General features: G+C 39.2%; 3 protein-coding genes across 4 annotated transcripts in view; 2 read left to right on the top strand and 1 right to left on the bottom strand.

Annotated features, from left to right (window-relative positions):
• Positions 1-150: 150 nt before the first annotated feature.
• LOC143371805 (uncharacterized) lies at positions 151-4,306 on the bottom strand. The gene is made up of 4 exons (XM_076817428.1): positions 3,855-4,306; positions 3,172-3,606; positions 2,803-3,054; positions 151-2,704 (listed from the first exon to the last, which is right to left on the bottom strand). Exons 1-4 carry the CDS (start codon positions 3,993-3,995, stop codon positions 1,241-1,243), a joined length of 2,292 nt encoding a protein of 763 aa, XP_076673543.1. The 5' UTR covers positions 3,996-4,306; the 3' UTR covers positions 151-1,240.
• Positions 4,307-5,330: 1,024 nt separating this feature from the next.
• On the top strand, positions 5,331-7,712 carry Usp39 (ubiquitin specific protease 39). The gene is made up of 9 exons (XM_076816187.1): positions 5,331-5,413; positions 5,723-6,001; positions 6,077-6,252; positions 6,324-6,549; positions 6,625-6,911; positions 6,976-7,104; positions 7,167-7,228; positions 7,310-7,532; positions 7,609-7,712. Exons 1-9 carry the CDS (start codon positions 5,335-5,337, stop codon positions 7,672-7,674), a joined length of 1,527 nt encoding a protein of 508 aa, XP_076672302.1. The 5' UTR covers positions 5,331-5,334; the 3' UTR covers positions 7,675-7,712.
• A 437-nt stretch (positions 7,713-8,149) lies between these two features.
• LOC143371802 (rap guanine nucleotide exchange factor 2) overlaps positions 8,150-26,368 on the top strand; it is a 228,509-nt gene continuing 210,290 nt past the window's right edge. For both annotated transcript variants that reach the window (XM_076817410.1, XM_076817409.1), the window contains exon 1: positions 8,150-8,442. The gene's annotated coding sequence lies outside the window, so the exon portion shown is untranslated. The remainder of the gene's footprint in view (positions 8,443-26,368) is intronic.

Here is a 26,368-nt window from a genome sequence, read left to right as displayed (position 1 = left end):
CGCCACTTCGGCGTCTCCTCGCTGTCAACTAAATTAATTCAATTTTTCATGCGAACGATTATTTAATATTTCGAATTTCTTCTGCTAAAAAGGCCGACAAATAAGAAGTAATGCGTATAGGGGTATAAATTTAAAAAATAACACCGAGGGTGATTGTAAAGTTTTTATATTTTTTATCGAGAGACTTTATCAATAATAATATTACAATCATCACATTTACAAATAATGTAATCGCTTTTTTTCATTATTATTATAATATATCACAATTTCTACTTTGTGTAGTGCTGAAAGCTGTTTTATTTGAAAGAGAATCGCTGAGACGCCACGGAAATATACACTGCATTAAAGGTGATCATACGTAGTTTTACTTTTGTAAAGTTTAAAAAAATTACATCGTTAACGAGATATAACCACCATTCTATAGCATTTCCTTGCAATACAAGTAGCTATCAGCCTTTGACTTGTTAAACAATATTTTAGTGTTTCACTAGTATTAATAAGAAAATATTTTACTTTCCTTGTGATAATCACACGTTGTATCGTAGATAATAGAAGCTGCGTCCTCTAACTTTTCAGTAGTATTCGGAACAATTTTCAATGCACACAGAATTTTCATATTTCATGCTAGCAATAAAAGAAATATTTCATTTTATTTAACACATGTGAATATGTTTCTAAATAAATAAGCTTCGTCTTGCTTCACGAACAATATATATTGCATTTTTTAGAAATGCATTAGAAGATAATTAAGAGAAGTGATTAGTATGAGCCAGAAACCATTTCCCATGATGTAACGTTGTAGAGTGGAAGCCGGTAACGTGCGTATCACTTTGATAACTTATTTCAAAGTTCACTTCGTATCCTGTGGCTCAATTACCAGCAACTATTTGTCTTTTAAAATATTATACAATACAGTTCGTACATACAAAAGGCAGATAGTTTAAAAGTGTCAGCAATATTTCAGTAAAATATTCATACTGATATAAAAGAAAGATAATGTAAATAATTATTCAATTCCACTCTCTTCCTATATGTACGGGCGATTCTAGAAAACCTATCTCCACCCCTGGCCAAGAATTCTCGAAAATATATTTTTTGTGTACAGCTTTAACGTGTATGCTACAGTAAAGGAATACATCGTGGTGACTAATGCCGCTTCTTATAAAATGCAGACTCAATATTGTTTTACCATGCTTCGTCTGTATTATCTGAAATTTCGTTAATTCTTTTATAGTGCGTTTCAATCCGCGGTAATCTGGATCCCTTCCTGGGAATCCCGAAGTACAATCTCCGCTGGTAAAATATTCTTTATCTCATTCTGGCGAGGAACTGTTTCTTCTTTCTCCTTTTTTACAGTCGGCGGGCCATGATGTTTCTTTTTGTGGCACATCATGGTCGATCTAGATACGAATGTCTTACCGCACGCGTCGCATTCGTACGGTCGCTCTCCGGTGTGTAGTCTCTTATGAATGGCCATGGGAGTGAACTGCGTGAACGTTTTACCGCAAACGTCACACCTGTACGGTCGTTCTCCAGTATGCAATCTTCTGTGACATCTTAAGGCGGCCCTTCTGGCGAACACTTTGCCGCACATGTCGCATTTAAAACTCTTCTCCCCAGTATGCATCGTCGAGTGGATCTTCAGGTCGACCCGTGTCAGAAATCCTTTGCCACAAACTTCGCACAGGTACGGCTTCTCGCCAGTGTGGATGCGTAAGTGCGTGTTAAGATAACTCTTGCTCACAAACATTTTGTTGCACACCACGCACGGATACTGCCGATTGTCCATGCCCGAATGTATCTTCTGATGGCTCTTGCAGAGTCCTTTAGTTATAAAACCTCTGCCACAAATATCACAGGCGTACGGTTTAACGCCGAGATGCCTGTTCTGATGATCTAACAGAGATTGCTTCGTTTTGAAATGCTGCCCGCAGGTATTACATGGGAACGGTTTCAAGTCCGAGTGTACTCTTTGGTGAAGAACAAGGTAGCTTTTAGACTGGAAGCCTTTACCGCACGTGGAACAATTGTAATCAAACTGCCCTGTATGCGTGGCTGCATGCTGCGCAAGCCCTATTTTACTACGAAACGCTTTTTCGCAGGTCACGCACTGAAAAGGCTTTTCGCCCGTATGCTTTCGCATGTGTTCCTGTAGCTTATAATTTGTCCTATATTGTTTCTCGCAGTGGGTGCAAACTTTCGGTGTCCACTTCTGCCTTACTGTTGTTTGCTTCTTCTGCTCTTCCGCGTTTCTGTTGTTTTGCGTGCTGGTTAATTCCGGTTCCGTGATCTCCTTTTCTTTGTGGATTGCTTTACTCTTATGTACATCGCATCTTTCTTTATGTACATTCAACGCGTCTATACTTGTATAATATAAACCACAAGAGCAACAACAGAAGTACTGTTCGAAATGTGCTATCATATTACTTGATCCTAACACTGCTTCGTTACAGAACGGACACACATACCAATGCGATCCTGTCTCATCAATCGTGGGGTTACTTAATGTCGATTCTAACAGAGCATGCTTCGCTCTTTTTGTATATTCGATTAATATTTCGGTATTCGCAGTCGTTACTTGACTCGTCGATGCTAAACTATTTGTTTGAGGGGTTGTATGCCCGGGACTTTCATTCTCAATACGTGCTTCTTCCATATCACTGCCAGTTTCTGATTGAGCTGGGGGAAAACTCTCGTGCGGTACCTGTACATTGGAATCACTCGTTACAAAAACTTATATTACTCGCAAGGATATTTTATATCGAAATTAGTGTGAAATTTCATTTTAATCTAACAACGTACGTTACTCTCAAGTACGTCTGCAGGATCCTCCGTAGTTAATCTTTCTTGCAATCTACGATATTCTGGTTTCATTGGTATCGATTCATACTTTACATTATTAGAATAATGTACAATTTGCCCTTGATCTTGATCATCGGGGCTTATCGAAGTTACATAATTTATTCCTAATTGACTCAAATGATCGCTCACTGTTAGATTTCCAACTACAGTCACATCGCCTTCCAAATGTACTGCTATTTGATGATTGGAAACCTACAATATGAAAATACAGAAAACTTACTCCGAATCTAAGGAAGATTCTTAGAATAAACGAAGTACAATTCGTCTTGAGTATGTTCGAGTCAAATAGAGAGTTATCGGTTCGTTTACTTCTTGCATATGTTCGTCCACCATTCTAACTGTATCGCCGTCCAGGCAGTCGATACCTGTAACCTCGATACCGGTATCCTGTTGGCCTATTTCCTCCTGCGTGACAACCTGTTCGCCACCGGCCAAGTCCATTTCATCCATGACTTGCATGCCGTGCATCGTGGCTTCCCTTGTTTCTGGAGAAGCTACGTGGTTTTGTACATCTTCGATATTGTTTTGCATTCTATTAATACTACTCTGAATCTTATTCATTTCGTTCACTTCCTCCAAATCGTGCTTCGACATGCGGGCGACCTCTTCTTTAGCAATTTCTTTCAGCATTTCCATAAACATCCCCTCGGTGTGTAAACATTTCTCACGAAAGTCAAACAACTGGTCCAGTTTATAAGCGCACTCCTCGCACACTACTTTCGGTAGCTGATCGGTCATAGATACCTGAAAATAATTGCTTAACTAACGACGCGGGCAGATTTCAAGAGAATCAGTGTATGAACTGGCATTGCGATCTTCGGTGTTCCTTTAAACTGTAATAGCTGAAGCTAACGTACACCCTGATCCTCAAGATCGTGAAACCTTGCACCAATTTTCTTCCTCTATTTATAGTTAAATTAGAAAGAGGGGGTGAAAACGGAGCGCCGAAGACTGCAGTGAAATCGGACCTCTATCTTTACGTTTGATTTTACCTGCACTGGCAAGCACGCGGCTATTTTCTTGTCAATGTTGCGCATCTGATCGCCGGCTTCGAAGATCGGTAATCCCATTAGAATGTCGGTTTTCGTCGCACATAGACGACATAAATAATCAAACTCCTCGACGACGGCCATATCAACGAGACAGAGAAGATCGTCTTGTCAGGCTAAACGAACGATCCAAGAGCCGATCGGGACGCGTTCGCTTTATGAAACCCAGCGGGAAAGGTTTTCAGCGTGATTCAACGAACTTCTGGCACGCATTACGACATCCCTTGATACGGCCCCCGTAGAACTTCGGTGTGGAATTTTTCTACTTTATAGGATATGCATAATCCGGAGATATTTGTCAAGTGAGTCTGTGTTCACACCATCGGAGAGACTCTTGTAATCAGTCGGGGTGCCCGTAGCGGGGGGAACAGCTTGTGCTGTTCTCTTTTCATCTAAAAAGAATCTGTTTCACAGATGGCGCGCTAAGCACCTTCTTTCCGTCGATTAACGATATATCGAAGATCGAGAAATGTTTACAAGTACTGCGTCTCAAACAATGGAGACAATGTATGTACTTTTAAATATTCTTATAGATCTTACGCAATGGAAACCAAGGAAATGAAACTTGACAGCAGTTAAGAATTCTGTGCATTACAGATTTTCACGTAGATCAGTTTGTTAATTTACTATTTCAAATATTTTTTACTATAAACCGAAATGTAATTCAGTCATTTTTAGTTGATGCTTACGACAGATATGCTTTTAATTAGATTAAAAATAGACTAGGTCTATGAATGTATTAACGACGAGCGCCTGTCGGTAGAGAGCAAGATACGACCGCTTATAACAATTTATGGGAATTTTTGCAAAACGTAGAATTAACGCGAGAAATCTCTGTGATGTTATGGAGGACTTTTCTTAGCAAAATTCTCCAATAACATTTTGCCATACAACGTCGTATAGTGAGATTACAAGCGATATAAAATTATTTTATAATAATAATAACATTCGGAAATTTTGAAGGCCTGTAACTTTGCAGTAAGACGTTCTCTGTAAAAATGATACGAGCGAAACTTGTTTAAAAAAATAGTTCTCCGTATCATCACGAAATTTGGACGCATTACTTCCACGTTTTGAAATAATTACTATAAGTTGTGACGTAGTTTTCCACCAATTTGCGTGACATCATAGAGCGTGTTGTTGTTTCACTTTATATATTTACAATTCTTGTAAAGAGATAAATGGAGTGTTCAATCCATTATTAACATTATTTATCATCGACGCTACTTTTTAATTTCCTAAAATTGTTTTCGATATAGGAAATTTTTTTTATGGCATACTTGAAATACTTTTCATGGGATAATAGGTTAAATGTACATAGTTTAAAGTGCGATTTTACGTGTTTATAAATAATCGTTTTCTCATAAATAAATCTAAATGTACCGGGTTGTATAAAAATATTGTTACACGACCTTTTAGAAAAATGGCGACGAAGAAACGGGAGAATCAACAAAAACGGAAAATAGTGGAAGACGATAGTGATTCAGACGATGAAATCGAAAGTGAGTTCTTGCAATTGCTTTTTTTTCAGGGGGTCAGTTGTTATTGAGCTTAAATGTTTGGTGTAAATTTAAACACACTCGTTGTTTACATACTTGTATTTTGAGGTTAGGTGCTTTTTCGTACATTCTGAGTATTATGCTGAAATTTGCCATCGGTTTATATAGTATTACACATTACATTGCTATCAATGAAGTTTCTCGTGAATTATATAAACCTGTTATTTTACCAGTGTAAACTTTACATTCGGCTAAAAGTTTCTAACCTAAAATTAGGTTATGATATTATGTATTGAATTCATTTAATTGCAGAACATTTTAAGGGTTCCAAAAGAGGTTTGGAACCACCACGTTTATGTCCGTACTTGGACACGATAAATCGTCAGTTTTTAGACTTCGATTTCGAGAAATTATGCTCAGTATCGTTGTCAAGAATCAATGTGTACGCGTGTCTTGTATGTGGAAAATACTTCCAAGGGAGAGGCACCAATACTCATGCGTACACGCACAGTGTGGCAGAAAGTCATCATGTTTTTCTTAATCTTCATACTCTAAAGTTTTATTGCTTACCTGACAATTATGAAATCATTGGTAAACGACTATTGTAATTTTCTTTGTTTCGCATTAGAATATACTACTATCTAATACTAAACAAATATTGTTCAGATTCATCACTGGACGACATTAAGTATGTTTTAAATCCAACTTTTGATAAGGCACAAATCACTCAATTGGATAAAAGCGATAAATTATCCAGAGCCATCGACGGTTCGTTTTATTCACCGGGGATTGTGGGGATGAACAATATAAAAGCAAATGATTACTGTAACGTTATTTTACAAGTGAGTCCTTAATAGATATACACAATCGTTCCATGTTAATGGCAGAAAAATAAGAGTCTGACTTTTTTTAGGCGCTATCTCATGTCACACCTTTGAGGGATTTCTTTTTAAGAGAGTCCAATTATTTCTATGTAAAGAGACCGCCCGGAGATTCTTCTTATCTTTTAGTACAGCGATTTGGGGAGTTAATGAGGAAACTGTGGAATCCACGTAACTTTAAAGCACATGTTAGTCCACATGAAATGTTACAAGCTGTTGTCTTATGGAGTAAAAAAAGATTCCAATTTACTGAGCAGGGTATATAATATAGTATATTGAGGCAGCGATTGTTCTTAATGCAACAGGTTTTATACAGCGAAATAAAATTTGTAGGTGATCCAATTGACTTCCTTTCGTGGTTTCTCAACGCCCTTCACTTAGCGTTAAACGGTACAAAGAAACGTGATTCTAGTATAGTGTATAAAACATTCTTGGGTCATATGCGCATATACACTAGAAAAATACCACCGCTCGAATTAGACGAAACTCAGAGAAGTGAGTTGCTCCATACCGTAGAATACGGCGAAACCATAACCGAAAGTCCATTCTTGTATTTAACGTGCGATCTACCTCCGCCGCCGCTGTTTAAGGACCAATTTACAGAAAATATAATTCCTCAAGTAAGTACTCGATATTACGCGCTGGAAGTATAACAAACTGTACATAATTTTATTATTCTTGCAGGTCAATCTGTATACATTATTAAATAAATTCAACGCTGTGACTGAAAAGGAATACAAAACCTATAAGGAGAATTTTATGAAACGATTTGAAATTACTGAACTCCCTCCTTACCTTATACTTTACATAAAAGTAAGTGCGAAGTCTCGTAAATTTTATAATTAAACATTACATAATTCTGTGTTTCTTTTCAGAGATTTACAAAGAATACGTTTTTTGTAGAAAAAAATCCCACTATAGTTAATTTCCCAGTTAAGTACGTAGCATTTTCTGATCTTGTGTTTTATACCCCAAAGGTAAAAGTAGCCAGCAATTTGCACACGTGCGTTGTTTTCAGGAACGTAGATTTCGGCGATATTTTAACACCAGAAGTGAAGCAAAGGCATCCCTATACGACATACGACTTAGTCGCAAATATAGTTCACGATGGTGAACCTGGTCAAGGAACTTACCGGGTTCATATTTTACATAGAGCAACCGGCCAGTGGTACGAATTACAAGATTTACATGTAACCCAAATTCTGCCCCAGATGATAACATTAACGGAGGCGTACATACAAGTACGTACAGCTTGCACGCAAATGTTTATGTACACTAATATTCACAGAGACATATTACTATTTTCCTTCTTTCCAGATCTACGAGTTAAAGAAAGATATACTTTCGGAAAATGGTGAGAACAAAAACAAAAAGACAATATGATAAATGTAATTTTATAAATAAAGTATTACAGTTTTTCACTTTTTCTTTATTTTTTTATTACCCGCTATAACAACTGCAGGATAATTTGTTTAACAAATTTACATACGACACTTAGTAAATTAACGAGGAAATAATATATTCGTAGTCTTATAATTTCCAATATTTTCATGTTCAAGCATCAGCGTGTAAAATTCCATCTTTCGTTGTTTGAAAAAGTCAGATTGAAAATTTGCTATTCCGTCTTAACGGGCGTGCAGTAAGTTTATTGAAAAAAGTATTCGTAAAGCAACGAGAAATCCGAAATCGTAAACGTTAATCCTTTTATTACGACTGACCCTGCGAGACGCCGATTGAACCGAAAGATGCCGAAGTTTGCCGAGAAGATCGGAAGTGTAAACTGGAAGTAGAAGTGGGATGGGTGGTGGGGGTACGGGTGCGCGGAGGGAGGTCGGAGTGTCGCGCCGAAGCCGAAGCGAGTCGGAGTAGAGTCACAGCCGGCCACGCGATAGGATTACGAGCGAGCGCTCTCTTCCGTACGCTTCGCGGTTTTCCACCTTTTTTTTTACCGCCGTGCCTTTTGTTTTCGGAGTGTACGCCAGGACGACGCGTTCGCGTATTCTTCGCTGACGCGCTAGTGATACTCTGACGTTCCGCTACGACGTGGTTTATCGCCGCGAGTGTTTTCCCTCTGTGTGCACGTTGTGTTGTCTGTCCAGTGTGTTCTCAGCACGTGGATTACCGCCGGTGGGAGCGACGCTCACACGAACCGTGAGTACTCCTTTCCTTTTCAACGAAATTTATCCACCTTTCGGGGAATGTTTGCCATGTATTGTCGCACGTGTAACCGTGGTCCACGAGCCGCACGGGCCTATGCAGGTCCGTGAGAGAGATCACGGGCCGCAGGAGCACGTGTAGGAATTTTCGAAAATCGTGGCCGCTTGCTGGCGGTAACGGTTCTGTGTCGTGTAAACGGCACCTGACGGAGAATCCCTATCTCCTTTAAAGCGTTCCCGCGTAAGTTGGAGTATGGAAGTCGGAGGCACAGCGCTGTTCGAAGTGGGAATATTTGAAATATTATTTCGATTAGTAAATTCCTGAGTAAATGCGAATAGGATAAACTGAGAAAGTACTTGAAATATTTCAAACGTTTTACAATGGTGAATAGAAAGTAGAAGAAATATAAGTAATATATTAGCGACAGATGCACTATCTGAATTCCTTTTTACGGTTCGTTGAGCAGCTTTTATATGTATTTATTTCGACCTCTAGAGGATATAACTTGAAAACAGTTACGCGTTTCGTCGGACAAGGTGTCTTCGAGGTTCGTTGCCTGGAAGGGCAATAAATTAGGGCTACAGTTCAGGCCCATTGACACTTCAATGTGAAACGCAAATTATTTCGAGTTCATTATTTCAAGCTTTCATCCAAGTCTGCTTCCTTTGCATTCACTTTAGCGTTTATTATTTAATATAGCATTCGAAACTTAAAAATCTCTTTGTTGCAAATATCAAGGCGATCCATGTAAAGTAACATTTTCAAATACTACAATCTCATAAAATGGCATTTTCGGATTTACAATTCGGAAGAAACAACCCGTTTGCTATTTCCTATTCGAACGTCGCACGTTGTACTCGAGTATTGCTCACTATCAAAGTGTCGTGCTCGATTTGCGTTCGACTACCAAGGCTTCGCCGATTTAGTAGGCAGAAAAGACACGGGGTCCACGCAACGTCCCGCGATTCTAATGTTCGCGTAGACCGGTTATTCTCGTACACGAGGCGCACGGTAATTCGGATTTGTGTCGGCGTCTTGCCAATAACGACGTGCACCTTCCAGCAACCGTCCCGAATACCTGTTTCACGCGAACCTCGAAAAAACTGATTGCGTGGCCTCCGTGTCGGAGGGACGGGCGGCAGCGTTCCTCGGTTAAAAAGAAAAGGGCAGACAGAAGGGGGAGGACGTACGTTGACTCTCGAGGAAGCCGCGAGTTTCGAATTCCTAGCATCTCGGCTGGCGAACTTCGCGTCGCATCGCGTAAACCAGTTTCCGCGTGCGGAAAGATCCTTCGATGACAGATCGAAGCCCTGCGTCATCAGTTCGGCGCACTGCGATCCGCCATTTTTCCAACTGACCGTTCGATACGTATATATATGTATCACGAGTAGATTTTTATATTTTGTCGAATAAACCGCGCAAAGCGAATACATGGGAAATATGAGTCTGGTGGGCATTTCTGACCCTCTTTTTGTCTGCCGTAAATTAGATAGATTACGCGTTCGTTTGCGATGTAGTAAAGATAGGAGGAAAGCACGATTTCTACGGACAGATAAAGGGATTAACGTTTAGGAAAGAAACACGACTGTTTATGTATTAAGTCGTTCCTTAGGATTTTGCATTTCGAAAGCTCGCGTCTCACAGGGGATCAAATTAAATGCGTAAGATTAATCGTTGATGTATTTACTTCTCTGTTTTACAGGCTCTCGTATCTTAAGCCACTTCTGAATGCTCGCTTTATAAAATACGGCGATTTTTAAGTCGACATATTCTTCAATATTTTCTCGAATATCTTCTTCCTGTAAAGTTTGTTTTCGTCCTTATTTTGGACAAGAGTATTTTTCACGATTTGCTAAAGATTTGTTAAAGATTTGCTAAAGATTTGCCCGCCATCTAGATTCTGATATGTAACTAGATGACAATACCACTTACATACCTACAATTTTTCACAATTCTCAGCTTCCCTCTCCCCTACTGTAATTTCGACATTAAATTAAAAAATTCGTTGGTCTGCTGAATAAAAGTTTCACTTCCAACGAGCATCGTGGCACGGGACGTGTTAATTGCCGTATTCGTGGCAGAAGCCAGCTCTTTTTCTCGCGTAAAGCGACATACTCGTAAACCGAAGGGTTGGAATTCTGAAGTCGCGGAGGATGTTAGCGAGCTGCTCGTGGAATGTTTCGAACGTGGGTGGTGTATTAAGCAGAAACGCAGCGTATGACGTACTATTTCGTTTCAAGATCCCTTCACCGGCCATCGCGTCCTGCTATACCTAATACCTCAACGTCCTCGAGGCTTCTAGAATTTCGTATAAAACAGCGAGGAGACTCGCCGCGCCTCCCTCTCTTCCTTCCTATTGCATTTTAAGCTCGCGACTTCCCGCCGGTGGACATAAACGTGTCAAGGATGGAGATCATGGTTGTATTCATCCGCGAGAGAGACATCCTTGAGGCACTTAAATATCGATTGAGGATAGAGGAGTGTATCGTCAAACGCTTCCTGCCGGTGCGATTTAACGTGCGCAACAGCACAACACGCCTGCCTTATTGTCTCTGTGTTTGCACGGTGTTCTGTTGCGTTCGTTTATACTTTTGCCCCATTAATACTTCTGTTCGCGGTTTGGGGTATTTATATTTTACACGTGCCTAGCCCGAGGTACCCTTTCGTAACCCAGACCACCCTCAATAGCTCCTCGCGCGCTTTATTTTCGTCCATTTCGGAATTGTACAATTCCCGATAGCTCCCAGCGACAATGGACTACCTGTTCCCATGCTCGCCACTTTGCTTCCTTTGTTGGAATTTTATTACAAATTCTACAGCTATTTCTGCGCAGTGTTTTACGTACTCGAGGATTTCTCCCCGGTTAAATTTAATCTCCAAGAATAAATGGAAACTATTTTCATTTTAAACACTGGCTGCAGGAAAGATAACATAATTTTTCGCTGGAAAACACTCGGCAAGAGAATCAATATGCGCTGGGGGACAGAGTAAAATGTTATTTTAAATCTTTTCTTCTTATTTGTCTCGAGTTTCCCCAGTTTCTCTGGCGACATCAGTTTCGTGGTTTTTCTTAAGGAAAGGATGGCAAGTCGACAATCGAAACTGATGGGCAAGAAAGTCTCCTTAGTCCTCGCGTTTAGTCGCACCGATGCGACCGTAATTAAGTACAAGGAAGAAAGTCCGCGTGGATAAAAAACCAGGTTTCTTCTTTCCATTCTTCGACGAATCTCCACCACGCGAAGGCATTTTATTGTTTCCCTCGCGCGGGAAGTCGCTCGCACGAGAAATGGATCCGCATCGGAGAAAGTCGCGTGTTCTGTCGCCGATCCTGGCGTCTTTCTTAACCCTTTCACGGTGGAATGAAACCACGAGGAACGATCTGGAAAATATGCGATTCTTTGTGCGCTTTAAATTACTTTAGTTTCAGATACGAAGTTTCAGAAGCGTGTTTTTTAAGCCTCTCTTATTTCTTCGAAATTAAGCAGCAGCTAGAGTGCTTGCGAGTAGAAATTTTAATTCTGGAGCTAGTGAACTATTCGTAACTGAAAATTGCAGGTGTTCTATTCCCTGACTTCCATGTTATAATTTCCTTACAAATTAATGGTACTTATAGAAAATTCTCATTGATTAAAATTCTAATATGGAATTGTATCGAAAACATTCTGTGTACTTAAGGGGGTATACCCGTTTGAACCCTCGGAAAATGTATACATTTTGTGGATTTTTTTACAAGTCAACGGTTTGATGCAGATTTCCCGTTTTTTAACTATGTTTACATAGTATTATTAACTACTTATAAAAAAAGTTTCAGTTAAAAAACTATTGTTTTTCGGAAGTTACGGATACATGTCCGAAAGTCTCTCGATTTTAGACGGCTAAACGGTGGCCCTAAAAACTCGCGCTACGTTCAACCAATTCACTTCAAATTTTGCATGCAGAATCATAATAAGATTCCGCATCGTCCAACGAAGGCGATTTTGAAAATTTTGAAAAATAAAGAAATGTTGAGAGTTCGAAGGTAAAGTTAAATTTTTCTAAGAGAAAAATCCACCTTTTTCCTTTATAAATAATAAACGGGGAATCGAAATAAAAAAAGCCTTCGTTGGACGATGCGGAATCTTATTATGATTCTGCATGCAAAATTTGAAGTGAATTGGTTGAACGTAGCGCGAATTTTTAGGGCCACCGTTTAGCCGTCTAAAATCGAGAGACTTTCGGACATGTATCCGTAACTTCCGAAAAACAATAGTTTTTTAACTGAAACTTTTTTTATAAGTAGTTCATAATACTATGTAAACATAGTTAAAAAACGGGAAATCTGCATCAAACCGTTGACTTGTAAAAAAATCCACAAAATGTATACATTTTCCGAGGGTTCAAACGGGTATACCCCCTTAACATTCATAAAATGTCTTTTTCCCTCTGTTCGAACAACTGTGCGGTGTACGTATAGGTATCGATTGCAAACTGAACAATTTCGAAGCACCTCCTTGCGGGAGCCTCCTCGAAGGAAACAGTGAAAGGGTTTGAACGTGGTGGCCGAATATAGTGTGACACAAAGAGGAGTCGAATCACGTTCCATAAAGGGCGGAGGGAAGACTTGGTTCGCTAGAGAAATAGTCCGTGGAACAGCAGGTGCCCAGCTGTTGCATCGCGCATTGCATCTGCCTATAGGTGAGCGATTCGAGCTACGACGGTGGTGCAAGACGCGTCGTTGAATCGGGTTACACTGGTCACGTTCGCGTGGAAATTATGAGGTTCGCGCCTGATGCTCCCGTGGCTTGGAAGTTTACGGAACTTAGGAGCCTATCCTCCGTACCTCTGAACAGTTAGAAGTCGATGGTCCGATCAGAATTCCACGCGGAGCTCGCGTATTATCGCTCGCCTGGCCGTGACTTGAACGGTATAAAAAGAGCGTTCGGTTTCGTCGAGGGGACTCGTGGAATAAACATCCAGCCGAATGGTAGTAATTTATATCCGTGAGGGGCATTAATCGTGTCGAGGGAAATTAAGTATTTTACGAACGATCGAGGGGTGAAAGTGTGAGGAAAGTGAAGCTTTCGGGGAGTTTGCGGATGGTATTTTTAGCTGGCTTTCATTAATTGGTAATCGTCATCTGGCAGAGGCAACTTCGATTAGTTCTCTACTTTATGGAAACTTTATAGGGGAGGCACGGATGCTTTCTGCTGGAACTTTTCATAGGAGGTATACCTGTATAACTCGCGACTGGTATTTTGAATATAAAAAAAGAAAGAGAGAATAGGTTTCAGGAAAAAACAAACTGAGTCTCACATTAGGAACCCATTTTTTTTATCTGCGAATTTGAATGACTTTTTTTTTATTTTATTATGAAGAAATCGAATATTTGTTATAGTATTTTCCGGTAGGTTGCTAAAGAATACGTATTCTACTTTTAAAGCGTGCATCGAATTTTATTAAAAGTGTTCTCAGTCAAGAGTTATGATGTTTTTAAGAAATGGGTCTCATATTCGGCTATTTTACCCTCTACTGGGTTGGTGCATGTGAAATTGCGTAAAAGTTTCTTTTATCTGTGGTGGGAATACAGTGGCAATTGCTAACGCTTGCCCACGACACGTGGAAAGCCACAGAAACTTGAAAAGGTAAAATAATTAAAATAGTTGAAAATCAAAAAATATTTTCATTCACAGTTCCTTTAGTGAAACGGCAATGTCATTAGGGCTTTTACGTTTCGCGGGTTTGCGGGTAATACGGTTACTCGTGTTATACAGTTATTGCAGTGGATCGTAAGAAACATTACACCTGTCTTATATTTATCTGTAATCCCTAAAATATTTCAACATGAAAGAAAAAATAGAAATTAAAAATACTGTGTTTCGTAACGTTTGTGTACAATGCACATGTAATGTTTTAATAGTAAATTCAGTCGCTTCATTCTGGATCCTTATTCATATATAAAAAAAATCGTTTTTTACATAAAATTGTACACGCGTTTTGTTGTCCTCCATCTCGCAAATTTCCTTTTAAATCCTTTCTTATATGGCCATAACCCAGTAATAGTACGTTGCGTGACAGGGGAGAGAAGAAAGCGATTTCGACGAGCGTGAAGTTTGCTGCCCGAGATGGCTGTCGAACTGTGTTACCCGAATCGTACGAGTATCGAGTACCCGGGTTATCGGGTATCAAGAGTCCTAAATTTCATATGCACCAACCTGATACATACTTGGTAGAGATAGCATTGCTTTAAGAAACATAGGTAAATGCAGAAAATATGCGAATGTGGGTAAAGTACACTTCGCGAGCCAGGGAAGTTGTATTATCATTAAATAGAAGTTCCATAAACCCAGCGATAGGTTTCATACTCTTCGATTCAGGTACAAACAGTTCGCATTCGGTGAAACAACGCGGAATTAGTTGTGCCGAATTTATACTGGTTGTAGGTGGAAAAACATTAACTTTTGTATTTTTATATCATCGATACAGAAGTATCCGTACAAAGGCATCGAAACGTCCCTTTGAAATTCAGTTTCTATTAGAGATCCCTATTTCACGTGTATTTAAATACACGTGTACACGTGTGTTAAACGTATCTGTCCCTGAATCCGTGTATCTTTTAGTACACGGGTACCCGTGCACTATTTCACGTGTATTTAAATACACGTGAATTTAGATACTCGTGTATTTATAAATACACGTATATTAACGTATCCGTATTTTGATTCGTCTGATTTTTAATATCTATAGATATCCCAGAACTCTGGGGGATTGCGAAATTCATAAAAGAATTAATGTATTTAAATATATTTACTAGACTAATATGCGGAAAGTATGGTTTTACAAATTTTCAGATTGTAACTAATAACACAATTATAAAATTAACAAGATTTGTTTAATCGATTACCTATTTTGATACAAAAAATTAAGGCATTACTGGTAATAAGCGAGCTTCTTTTTAGACGCAACGATAATCCTTAAAATTGAAAAACATCACTCGGTTTTATTACACTTATTGCTTAAGTGACCGTCATTGCCCATTCTCCCGTAGTTAATGCCCAATTCTGATGAAAATACACAAATACGTTGATACACGTGTATTTAAATACACGTGAAATAGTGCACGGGTACCCGTGTACTAAAAGCTACACGGATCGAGGTACGGATATATGTAATACACGTGTCGTTTTACTACACGTACCATACCATGGTCTCTAGTTTCTATTATCAAGCCACCCTGCACATTCTGAAAACTCCCTGTGCTCGAAGACTTTGCAGTGGGCCTATAGACGTGTACGTTAATTTCTGTCTGAAGAACAGTTTCATCTGCGCTGCAGCAGCTTCGTGATAAAAGTTGGCTACGTAGTTTGGGAATAGTACACTGCACTCGGAACTTGGAAGCGCGTGGATCCGTTTGGGAGGAAAGAATGTCGCTCGAGGCAGAGCTACCCGCTCGGATAATCGAGAATACGTTCCCAGCTCGGAATCGCGTGTTTTAACTCGGAGGAGAGACTTGTCGCCTGAACGGACGCGATCTAGAAGCGTCCCCGAACTGGGACAAACATGGGCGCGACACGTGTCTTTCGCAAATTTTGAAATGTAGGACGATTGTCTAAAAGGAAAGCTCCTTTTACTGGGAGCAGTTGGCGGTAGTTTGCATAAGAGGGAAACCGATAGTTCTGCACTCGCGCAGCAGCAGCGCCGAACGAGCTAGATATTTTGCTCTTCTAATTGGAGGAGGCAGTGCATCCTTTGACGCTTTGCCTTCTGAATTATAGAAGAGAAGCAGCGGCAGGTTTCGATAATAAATGGGGCTCGTACTGATGTAAATATTAAGCGAAAAAATGCTTTCTTATTCTCTAAGAAAATATTTGAAATTAGAGTTTCAGCCGCGGTAAATCTCGCGGAGTTGCTTAATTCTGATTAGGACCCAAGCAAGGAATTGAGCCACGTGGTTTCTGTTTGTCACCCGTCGTGAATACCAACATCCATCCATTCATTCATAAACGAGCATACATTATATTCCTCCGAGAGATATACGCGTGTAATTTTCATTCAATTGAAATTGCATTTTTCTTCGCGTTCGTTAACAGCGGAAGTATATCGCGGCGATTCATTCGGTCCAAACGATTGCCACTGATTAGGCTCATTACGACAATGGCGTAACGACGTGTAACAATCTGTTGATGCTCCATTTTCTCTTTACCTTACGACTTTAGGGAAGTTTTCAAGATTACGTATTCTTCTTTGACTCAGTCATGGCGAATAAAATAGTAGTCGCACTCAGAAAAGAGGATTCTCTTGATCCAATCAAATAACCAAATAAATATAAGTCCTCGTGTGTCTCTCCTTCATGTATTTCCTGACTTAAAACTGGCTTTTGAGATCTTCAAATCTGTACACATATGATTTATGATACACGTGATATCAATTATGCATTCAGAATTTTTTCTCTACTGAATATTCTAGACTTAGTATCTCACGTGTAGACACATAATTTAGTGTCACCAAGATCCATTCAGCGCAGTAGTTGTAAAGATCTAAAATTAAAGATGAATAATTGGGAGCTGGGCATTAAGGGGGCAGACCACTGTAACGGTAAGAAATGTAAGGGTGTTTTTGGGAATTTATTTCAACCAAACAACGCAAGTAAATAAATCTTTTGCTTAGTATAGTTAATAATGTACATATCGAAGGGTAAGAAAATTTGTTTTCCAATCAAATTCATAAATCCGTTTCCTGTATACTCTTCGTCAAAATGTGCGCTGTAGCAGAATTGTGCTTGTCGCTTTGACAGTGCCCAGGCCATATGGTTAATCCGAATTCAGAAAGACAATAATATTTAGAAACTAGAAGCCTGCGTCTATTACGTGACGATAAAGAAAGTCAAAATCGCAAAAAATTACAAAATGGCGGACCACGGAAAAGAAATCATGTTTTCGGGGTACAAAATTTGGGAAATGTCGATAAAAACAATAGAAGCAGGTCGTTAATTGAAAAAAAACTGATCGTCGCGTAATAGCGACGGGTTTTTCGTACAATAAATATCAACGCGGTTGAAGAATGTCATTCTAAGGAAAATGCGTTCAAAGTTCCGCGCGGCTCAGTCGCGCGCTTGACACCGCTTCACGGAAAATACTATATCTCCGTCAATTTTGCGAATTTCTTCATAAAATTTGGAGGGAGCATTCTTGAAACGTGCGTCTTTCAGAAAATATGAAAGGAAAAAATCGATTTTCCGATTTTTTACAGTGGTCTGCCCTCATAAGGAATCGAAAGCAATTTCTCATTGCCAGTCTTTCAAGAAAATGAAGTACATCCTTTCATGCAACTAAATTAGCAATTCCAAACCAACAAACTGCTAGGGAAGTGCTTTCGATTTCGCCACTTCTCACTCAACCTTCAGCAACCACCCGAAGACAGAGCAAAGGTTCTTAAAGCTCAACAGCTACCAAGAGCGATCACCTTTTCCAAGCAGAGGAGAAAAGCATACCTATTCTTCATCACCCTACCAGTCGAGAATCAAGCAAAGCGACTAGAGTTGATGCTTTCGAATTGAAGCCCTCCAGTTAACGCGAAGGTGCATCAGTCACTGCGGATGAGACAATGAGATTGCACGCACTAGCTGGAAAGAAGTTGGCCCTGCCTCCCCGGCGTCGCGCACACTTTTGGCGCACCTTTCTTCCCTTTTCCTTTCTGCCTTCTCCCGTTCTGTTACGCGATGATTAGAAGCGGAAGGACACCGTCGTGACTCGCGCAGATTGAATACAATGGTCACGGTGTACCCTCATTTACGTAATGCACTAGCAGAAAGAGACAATGCCGTCTGGCGCTTCTCTCGTTTATGATTCGTTGCCCGGGAGACGCGGGAAGAAAAATCACAGGGCTGGTTCGTTGCCCGTGTCGTTACCGCCTTTCGAACGAGGATCCTCGCTGAGTTTTCTGCATTTCGCGAGTCTACGTGACACGTATGCCCCGTCGCTGAGGGAGGAAGAGAGGCGGGCCAAGTGCATCCTCGTCGGAGCGCGTGGGTGCAACGACGCGTCGATGACTCAATTTCTCTGGAGACTGTTTGTTTCTTTCATGGGCCACCGTCTGATGCGTCGTCACGCCTCCCCCCCGAGCGGGGGCAGAAATCTCGTCGGCGGAATTGCGGTTAATTGAAAAATTAAACGGATTCGATGAGGCGCGGCTACTTTGCGCCTCATCGCGGGCGTAGCTGCATTCTTTTTTCAGTGGGATGGATCGCTCGTGGTAGCTTCTGCTGGTTTGCTTCTGGGGTTTTATGTTAACGCTGACATCGCTTTTGGTAGATAGTTTTAACGGCATCTATTTTTTATTAAGTTGTTTGGAGTTGTCTGGTCTGTGGAAGGTTTTGCGTTTTTGAGGTGGTTTCTGGTTATGGTGTTCGTGATTAATTTCTGGGGATCGTGGTGTAGACACTTGCCTTAGGGTAGATAATTTCTAGAAGTTCTAATTGTGGAGTTCATAGAAATTTTACATTCATAATTCCTCACGCAGGCATTGCTTTTAAATTTGTTCGTCTATAAGTGCAAATTACAGCTGCAATTATTCTCACAAGGGGAGGGCACCATGTGGTAGACGATGGATCTATGTCGAAAATAAGTAAATAGGTGTCCAAGCGTTTCTGCCAATGGGCCTCAATAATAAAGATATTTACAAGTAAATTATTAAAAATTTCAGTAGCCGGGGAGTTTTAGTGGGTAAAAATCCCACACTACCCTGGCGTACGCGGGAGATTTCCTTCTGGAGGCGTCGGGGTGCCTTTTGAAGATGTCTCCACGTGAAAAAAAATATAAATTATTTTTTTTATAATTTTATTTTAACTTGGGGAAATCTTCAAAAGGCACCCCGACTCCTTCAGAGGGGAATCCCCCGGGGGCGCCAGGGTAGTGTGGGTTTTTTACCCACTAAAACCCCACGGCCACTATGCAATTTTTAATAATTTCCATGTAAATATCTCTATTATTAAGGCCCATTTTCAGAAACGCTCGGACACCTATTTATTTATTTTCGACATAGATCCAGCCTGCCAAGGCTCATCAAAATCGGTGTCTACCACATGGTGTCCTCCCTTTGTCAGTAAAATCTCTTTGGTGTCATTTGAAAGAAGAAGTATTTTCTTGGTTTCTGTTTGCTTTGTGGTTTGAACACGTTGATCTCATTAGCAAGGCGTGTAGTTTCGCTAACATCTGTTGCAATGATTTATGTATATCTTCGATGAATCCCCTACCTTCTTGCAATCCAATTTGCATGAAACTTTACATCCGCTGTTTCAACTATAGAATTTTATTTCAGACGTGCTACTCGTGAAACATTTTCTACCTTTGCGTCAAAGGATTACTTCAGTCTGTAAAAATAAACAAACTGACTTCGATTATATACTACACTTTGATAGAGTTGACAGTTCTGGGTTAGTCGTGCGATGAATCGCGTTTTCTCGTAAGCAGAATGTTTTACACCAAAGTCGAACACTTCGTAAGTTGCTGCTAGTAAAATAGTGAATAATGGATTCACCTGAATAAATGATGCCCGAGATTGTCAGACGTCTGACGCAGCATGTGCATCGATTTCTCTAAGATTGCTTTGCACCTGTACGGTCGATAAATGTCCCGACGTCCACGTGGGGTTACCAAGAAGTGTTTCCACCGAGAGGGACTGAAGATTACGTTCTTCTTTGGTGACAGAAAATGCTCTGAATGCGAGATTAAGAACGAGAGGCTGAGTGGCAGCCGCGACGGATAAGCGGGTTGCAAACAGTTCCTCAATCGCGAAAGTATTGCGCGTTATAACTTGCGTAGTTGACAATGTTCACTTTCTTTCTCGTATGGAAATCCCGAGTCTCGAATTCAATTAAAGTTTCCCGGTTTGAACAGAAGGATGATCGAAAGTGTGCAGCAAAGTTTCGTATAGGAAATTTTTTATAGTGGAACGTTGGTTTCATAAATATTCTGAGATAACTGTTGCTCTTTAGCGTTAAATTGTTGTATATGCATTCGTGGTTGCTCGAAATATGAAACTATTCCGTGCGTTGAGTCTAAATATTAATCGGTAGAGTAAATATTTAAGGAAATGTTATTAATATTCTTTAGTAAATATTTAAGAAAATATTATTAATATTCTTCAGTAAATATTTAAGAAAATATTATTAATATTCTTTAGTAAATATTTAAGAAAATATTATTAATATTCTTTAGTAAATATTTAAGAAAATATTATTAATATTCTTTAGTAAATATTTAAGAAAATATTATTAATATTCTTTAGTAAATATTTAAGAAAATATTATTAATATTCTTTAGTAAATATTTAAGAAAATATTATTAATATTCTTTAGTAAATATTTAAGAAAATATTATTAATATTCTTTAGTAAATATTTAAGAAAATATTATTAATATTCTTTAGTAAATATTTAAGAAAATATTATTAATATTCTTTAGTAAATATTTATTTAAGAAAATATTATTAATATTCTTTAGTAAATATTTAAGAAAATATTATTAATATTCTTTAGAATTTGCAAATAGTAATAATAGACCTTAGTATGTTTGCAATTTCGACGAAGTGCAATGTGAAGGTTGATAGTGGAAAAGGTTTTTTCTTATTTTGTTACGAGGAGTATTCGGTTTTAAGCTTCCAGGAAATTTTGTATAACGATTTTTAACCCCAGAGGTGAGGTTTGGGAGGAACATCAGGCTTGTTATAAGTCACTACTTGGTGTTATATCTTCTTGTTATGTACACGGTAAACAGGAGGGAACACGTAAGTATTTTGTGTACGTAGCTTCCCACTGTGAATATAAATCTTTGTTACGACTTTATACGATGTCAGGCGGGCTGGTATCTACTTCCAGGTATCCGAATTTTCCTGCATAAATATATGGCGTGGCACTCGCATATAAATTGCGTGACAAGTACAGCAAGTATAAAGTTTTACGAAAACTTTGTGACAGAAATCTTAGATTATATCGATGGCTTAGTGCACAAATATTTTATGTCCACTTTTTGTCAAATTTGAGTTTTCATGTGCAAAAGATAGTCCTCGACTGTTTCTTTATGCTGTATAAAAATCACATTTATATCTACTTCATAAATTTGTATTTTTTTTTCATTGTATGTGGACAATTATAAAAGTGGACATACAATATTTGTGCATTAAGCCATCGATATGGGTGATAAAATTTTTGAAAAGTATTCAGTTGATATAAATGAATCGATAGATTGAACTAATTGGCTTTGCATTTTAATGACATGGTGCAATATATTACACTTTCTTTTATGTCCACTAATAAAATTGAATAGTAAGAAAGGAAGCTCCATAAAAAGTGTTAGAAATGATTAGAAATGCATTATTTTTTGCCGAAGTTTGTTAAAGTTATGCACAATCCTCGACGAACACGCTATAGTCTCTTAATTGCATACCTGATAATGAAACTCTGACAATAAAATAGGCTCAGCTTGAAAGATATCATATAAGCTACTTGAAATAATTAGGGCATCACCAGTACTTTTGTAGCTCTAGCATTAAAAAATTAAGCGAAGACATTAGGTATATTAAATACATTCAGTGCATTCTTCAGGATCGAGGTTCTTCATACTGCTCTGATTCTTTTGAGCAATATCGCTTTCCGTTTAATCACTGTTCATCACATATCCAAAATAATATCTTCAACTACCGATATGATTTGTCTCCATTCTTCTAGCAATATTTCTTTGACCATTTCTTCAGTAGACAATGCTTACTAATAAAAAAAAAATATATAAAAATTGTTATGTTAAACGATTTTACTAAAAATGCACTAAAAACTAAAAAAATATTCTTTTCTTGTACTACGATTTCGATGGTTTTTATTTAAAGTCACATATCACTATCGAAATTGTAGTACAAAAAAAGAATTTTCGTTTAACATAATTTTTTTATATATTTTAATTCTAGATTTTAATAGTTGTGGATTTTTTTATTTTTTTTTAAATATCTATATATTTTTTTCTAGTTTCTAGAAACACTAGTGATTGTGCACTTTTTTTTAAAAAAGAATTGTATTGTCATCCAAACTACACACGCCTGCAAAGTTTCAAGACAATTAAATTAGTGATAATTGAATTGCCAGATTTGAACCACACACAAAGCAAACTAACACCAAACACACAGAGGATCGAAGCTATGCAAAATGATTTAAAGTCTATTAATCAAGGTTCACACCGATGTAAATTATAAGTAGTAACACTAAATTCAACATCACTTAAATAACTAAAATATATTATATCTATGGAGCGGGCGGATACTTTTGCGAGTAACGGTACACATGTTTCTCCTTCCTCGCTGCTACATCAACTGTACAGAATGCAGGATGAAATTATTCTAACGAGCCATCGTATTCCACCTGGGAAATGGAAACGTGTATCCAAAGAAACAGTTGCCGGAAAGAAACGAAAGCAGCGGATCGATTGGCTTGCTGATGGCGTGTGCAACGGCCCTTGAGCCAGCCCTCCGTGAATCCGATATAAAGGCTTGAGGTGTGCACGCGTGTGCACGGTGCAGCGCGTGCATGTGCACAGCGGCAAGTAAGGAAAGGGGCTGCGTGTATGGGTGGTTCGTCATATGGGTTACCTCGGAGCAAGATCGCGGCTAGAAGGACAGGCTAACGGAAGTAGACTTCTTCTGCAGTCGCGTTTCAGTAACTCCCCGCGGAAAGCTCGGGGGAACTTGAAATATCTCACCGCGCTAATTAGTGTCTAAATAGTTTCTAACCCTTGGGATCACGGTCCTTTGTCCGTGAAGCGAAGATTGCGATCGGGCCCCACTTTCTATCGCCTCGTTCCACGCTTCCTGCCCGTTTCTTATATAACTATTCGAGCCGTGCATGCAAATTGCTGCATTCACTGGTCCCTGTATCGAATCGTTGCAATTGTTTCGGCTAAATCCTCTTTAGAAGTTAGGTTGCGGTAGGATTATAAGGTGTTTTTTTTTTGGAAGATTGAGTTGAGTCGGGAGCCTGAAGTCGCGTTCAGTCAGTTTGACTTCAATCGTCATTAATGATGTAGTCACGGTTTAGTCAAGGTTCATTCAGGTGCTCAGAGTTCCTCAAATGGTCTGATGGGCGTCTGTGTTCACGCTTTGTTCACCGTGGCTGTATTAAGCGGGGTTTGAATGCTCCGGTGTTGGGTTCTGATCGTGTTGTAACTGTTAGATCACTGGTGTACATCGAGCACCGCTAATTTTCATTTTCTCTCATTTATTTCAGTTTCATATTTGGGAGTTGGAAATTTTAGAAGAAGTCTGGGTTAGGTCTGGGTTAGTTCTATTAATAATTTTGCTCTCGCGGATAAACGTATTTGCAGAGTGTGCTGTGTTGTAACCCCGATTCAAAATTTTGCTATATCAGGCTCTGTTCTACCCGCAAATTTCATTGAAACCTTAGTAACTGTTTCTTTCTCTAAGCATTGCGAGGCTTACTCTTCAATTTTTCAAGCTGTTGCGCATCATCCTCGTTATGCAAACCCGCGAGCGATGCGCTACATAAGTCGTTCGAATTTCGCTCAATCTTTAGAACGTTATACCGTAGCTATCCTTAAATAGAATACGGCTTCTAAATACGAGTCTGGAAGAATCTCCTTTCCGAGGTACAGACAGAAAAATAGACGTTTACTGGATAATTCAGCAGTAATAATCCTGTTTCCTTCAGGATTAATTAAAATTTGCCTTTTTGTTGCAAACTACAGTGTAACAACATTTAAACCCACGAAATTCTCACGCGAAGCTTGGGTTACCCCAAAACTGAACACGTCCCTTCAGCAAGTTGAACAAAACAATTTTAAAGCAGAATTATCGCTGACAAACTGTTTCATGGTCTTCAGAATTCTTCAGTAGCACAAAAGGGAAGGGTATTGGACTCATTTTCATACAGCACCTCTCCTCACGGTCCTTTATTTCAAAGTCAACCTGCATAACCCACAAAACGCGGTAGAAAAAAAGCGTGACTGCATTATTGTGACCCACAGTCCACGTTTTCCGTTAGACGTTATTATCCGCACCACCTGTCTTCGCGTGTGCTCTTCCCCTTCTGCCGTTATCTTTCGCCTTGTATCTAGATACCACCCGTCCCTTTCTCTCTTCTCGCGTGTCTGTCAGGACGTCCTCCTCTTTCCTTCTCTTTCCTGCTGCGGCCAGCATTGGCAGCTATATTCCGCCTCGTTGCCATCTTCCTCCCTCTTCTAGCCTATCGGTTACCATATTCGACCGCGTTGTTACACCTGCGACTTTAAAGGCTCGTCGAGCTGTTTTATTTAAATTGCACGTTTACCACGTCGCCATCGACTGGCAACCTGGCCGAAATCGGGATTGCTGTTTGCGCACCCTGATGAGTTTCCACCGCGTTTCGACCGTTAGAAATGCGAGCTTAACCCGTCCGCTGCGAAGGGCTGGGAGGTGCATACGAGGTGTTTAGAAAGAGGTACGTTCGAAATTGTTGGAACGCGTGGTATTCACTTGGGGGAGGAACAAATGCTTGGTCAATGGAGAGTAAGTTATTCTCCTACGTTAACATCTGAAGGATTAAATCTTGACGAGGTCGGGTGTGGTTGGAAGTTAATCAAATTGAAGAACGTAGTTGGCACACCACGTATGTATCGCGTACACCTTCGTTTCAGTACTTTATGATCCAATCGTTCTAGGCGAAAGCAATATGCACCATTTGGTTGCATAATAATTAGCACTTCATTGTATTGATAATACAATCTCTAGCTTAGGAGACTTAGTATTGCTTCGTTGTAGACTTACATGCACAGGATGAGTTTCAAAATGTTGGTTACCTCATTTTAATCGACGATCTCTTACATATTTCACGTACTATATATATATAATTAATTTAGGAAGATGTAATAGTAACCCTTTATTGTTAGTATTTATAGAAGCGAAAGTAGGATTGGTTTTAACTTTTAATCAGATTACTTTAACGAAGTGGTGCCAAATTTGGCTGGAGAGCGATACGATAATTGAGTTGTGATACAAGTTAATTGCTTCCGCAGTTAGTTTTAATGGCCTGCGCGTAGAAAGTGTTCGTGTTCTTTAAGGACAGTTTTTAGAAATTTGACCTTCGAATTTGTACACCTACCGCTGGGGCCGATGTTACGAAAAGAGAACGAGTCCTACGCGTGCTCCGTGTCACAACCTCGTTCGCATAAATCACCCGCTAAAACGCATTCTAATCGCCGGGCAGCGAGTATGCTCGTACAATAAATATACAGGTATGCTAATTCACGCGTGTAGAGGTGCGCAGATTGTCGCTTATAAGCTTCAGATTTCACAACCAGCTGTATGATTGGGCGCTGGATGTTTTCAATTATCCTCGATATCATTCTCGTAATTAATTCCCCCAGAAGTGAGTCAAAATATTATATCATTAATTACTTAATATAGAGGAAGTGCAGCATATTTGGAGTACCAGTTTGTTTAAGACGAATAAAAAATTACGGCAGTGGATGGGAAGAAATGCAACTGCATAATATCATAGAGAAGCTAATAAACTTTTAAATTTCAAACTCTGAGTAATAATAAAACACAAAAAGTAGCTGAAACTTTGCTAAATGAAAAATGATGGGAAGTATCGATTTTGTTAAGGTGCAGGTAATTTGGAATACCGATATTCTAAATTACTGTCACTTTATAAATTTAAAAAAAAGCATGTAGATAATAAAATTATTTTCTTTCATCATGTAATCAGGCTAAAAATCACAATATGGGAATAATATCTCATAATAATACTTCGGTATTCCAAATTACCAACAGGATTCCAAATATGCTGCACTTCCTCTATGCACTTCTTATAAATTCCGTTAACTCCAAGAACATTGATTTTATTTTCATAAAAAATGGCCTAAGCGCATTTGATAAATCAGGTACGTTCTCATGAGTATCAATCACGA

The sequence above is a fragment of the Andrena cerasifolii genome, chromosome 7 (genome assembly GCF_050908995.1).
Source record: "Andrena cerasifolii isolate SP2316 chromosome 7, iyAndCera1_principal, whole genome shotgun sequence".
Taxonomy (NCBI): Eukaryota; Metazoa; Arthropoda; class Insecta; order Hymenoptera; family Andrenidae; genus Andrena; species Andrena cerasifolii.
Note: the sequence above shows the minus strand (reverse complement) of the source record. Positions and strands in the feature narration are given on the sequence as shown.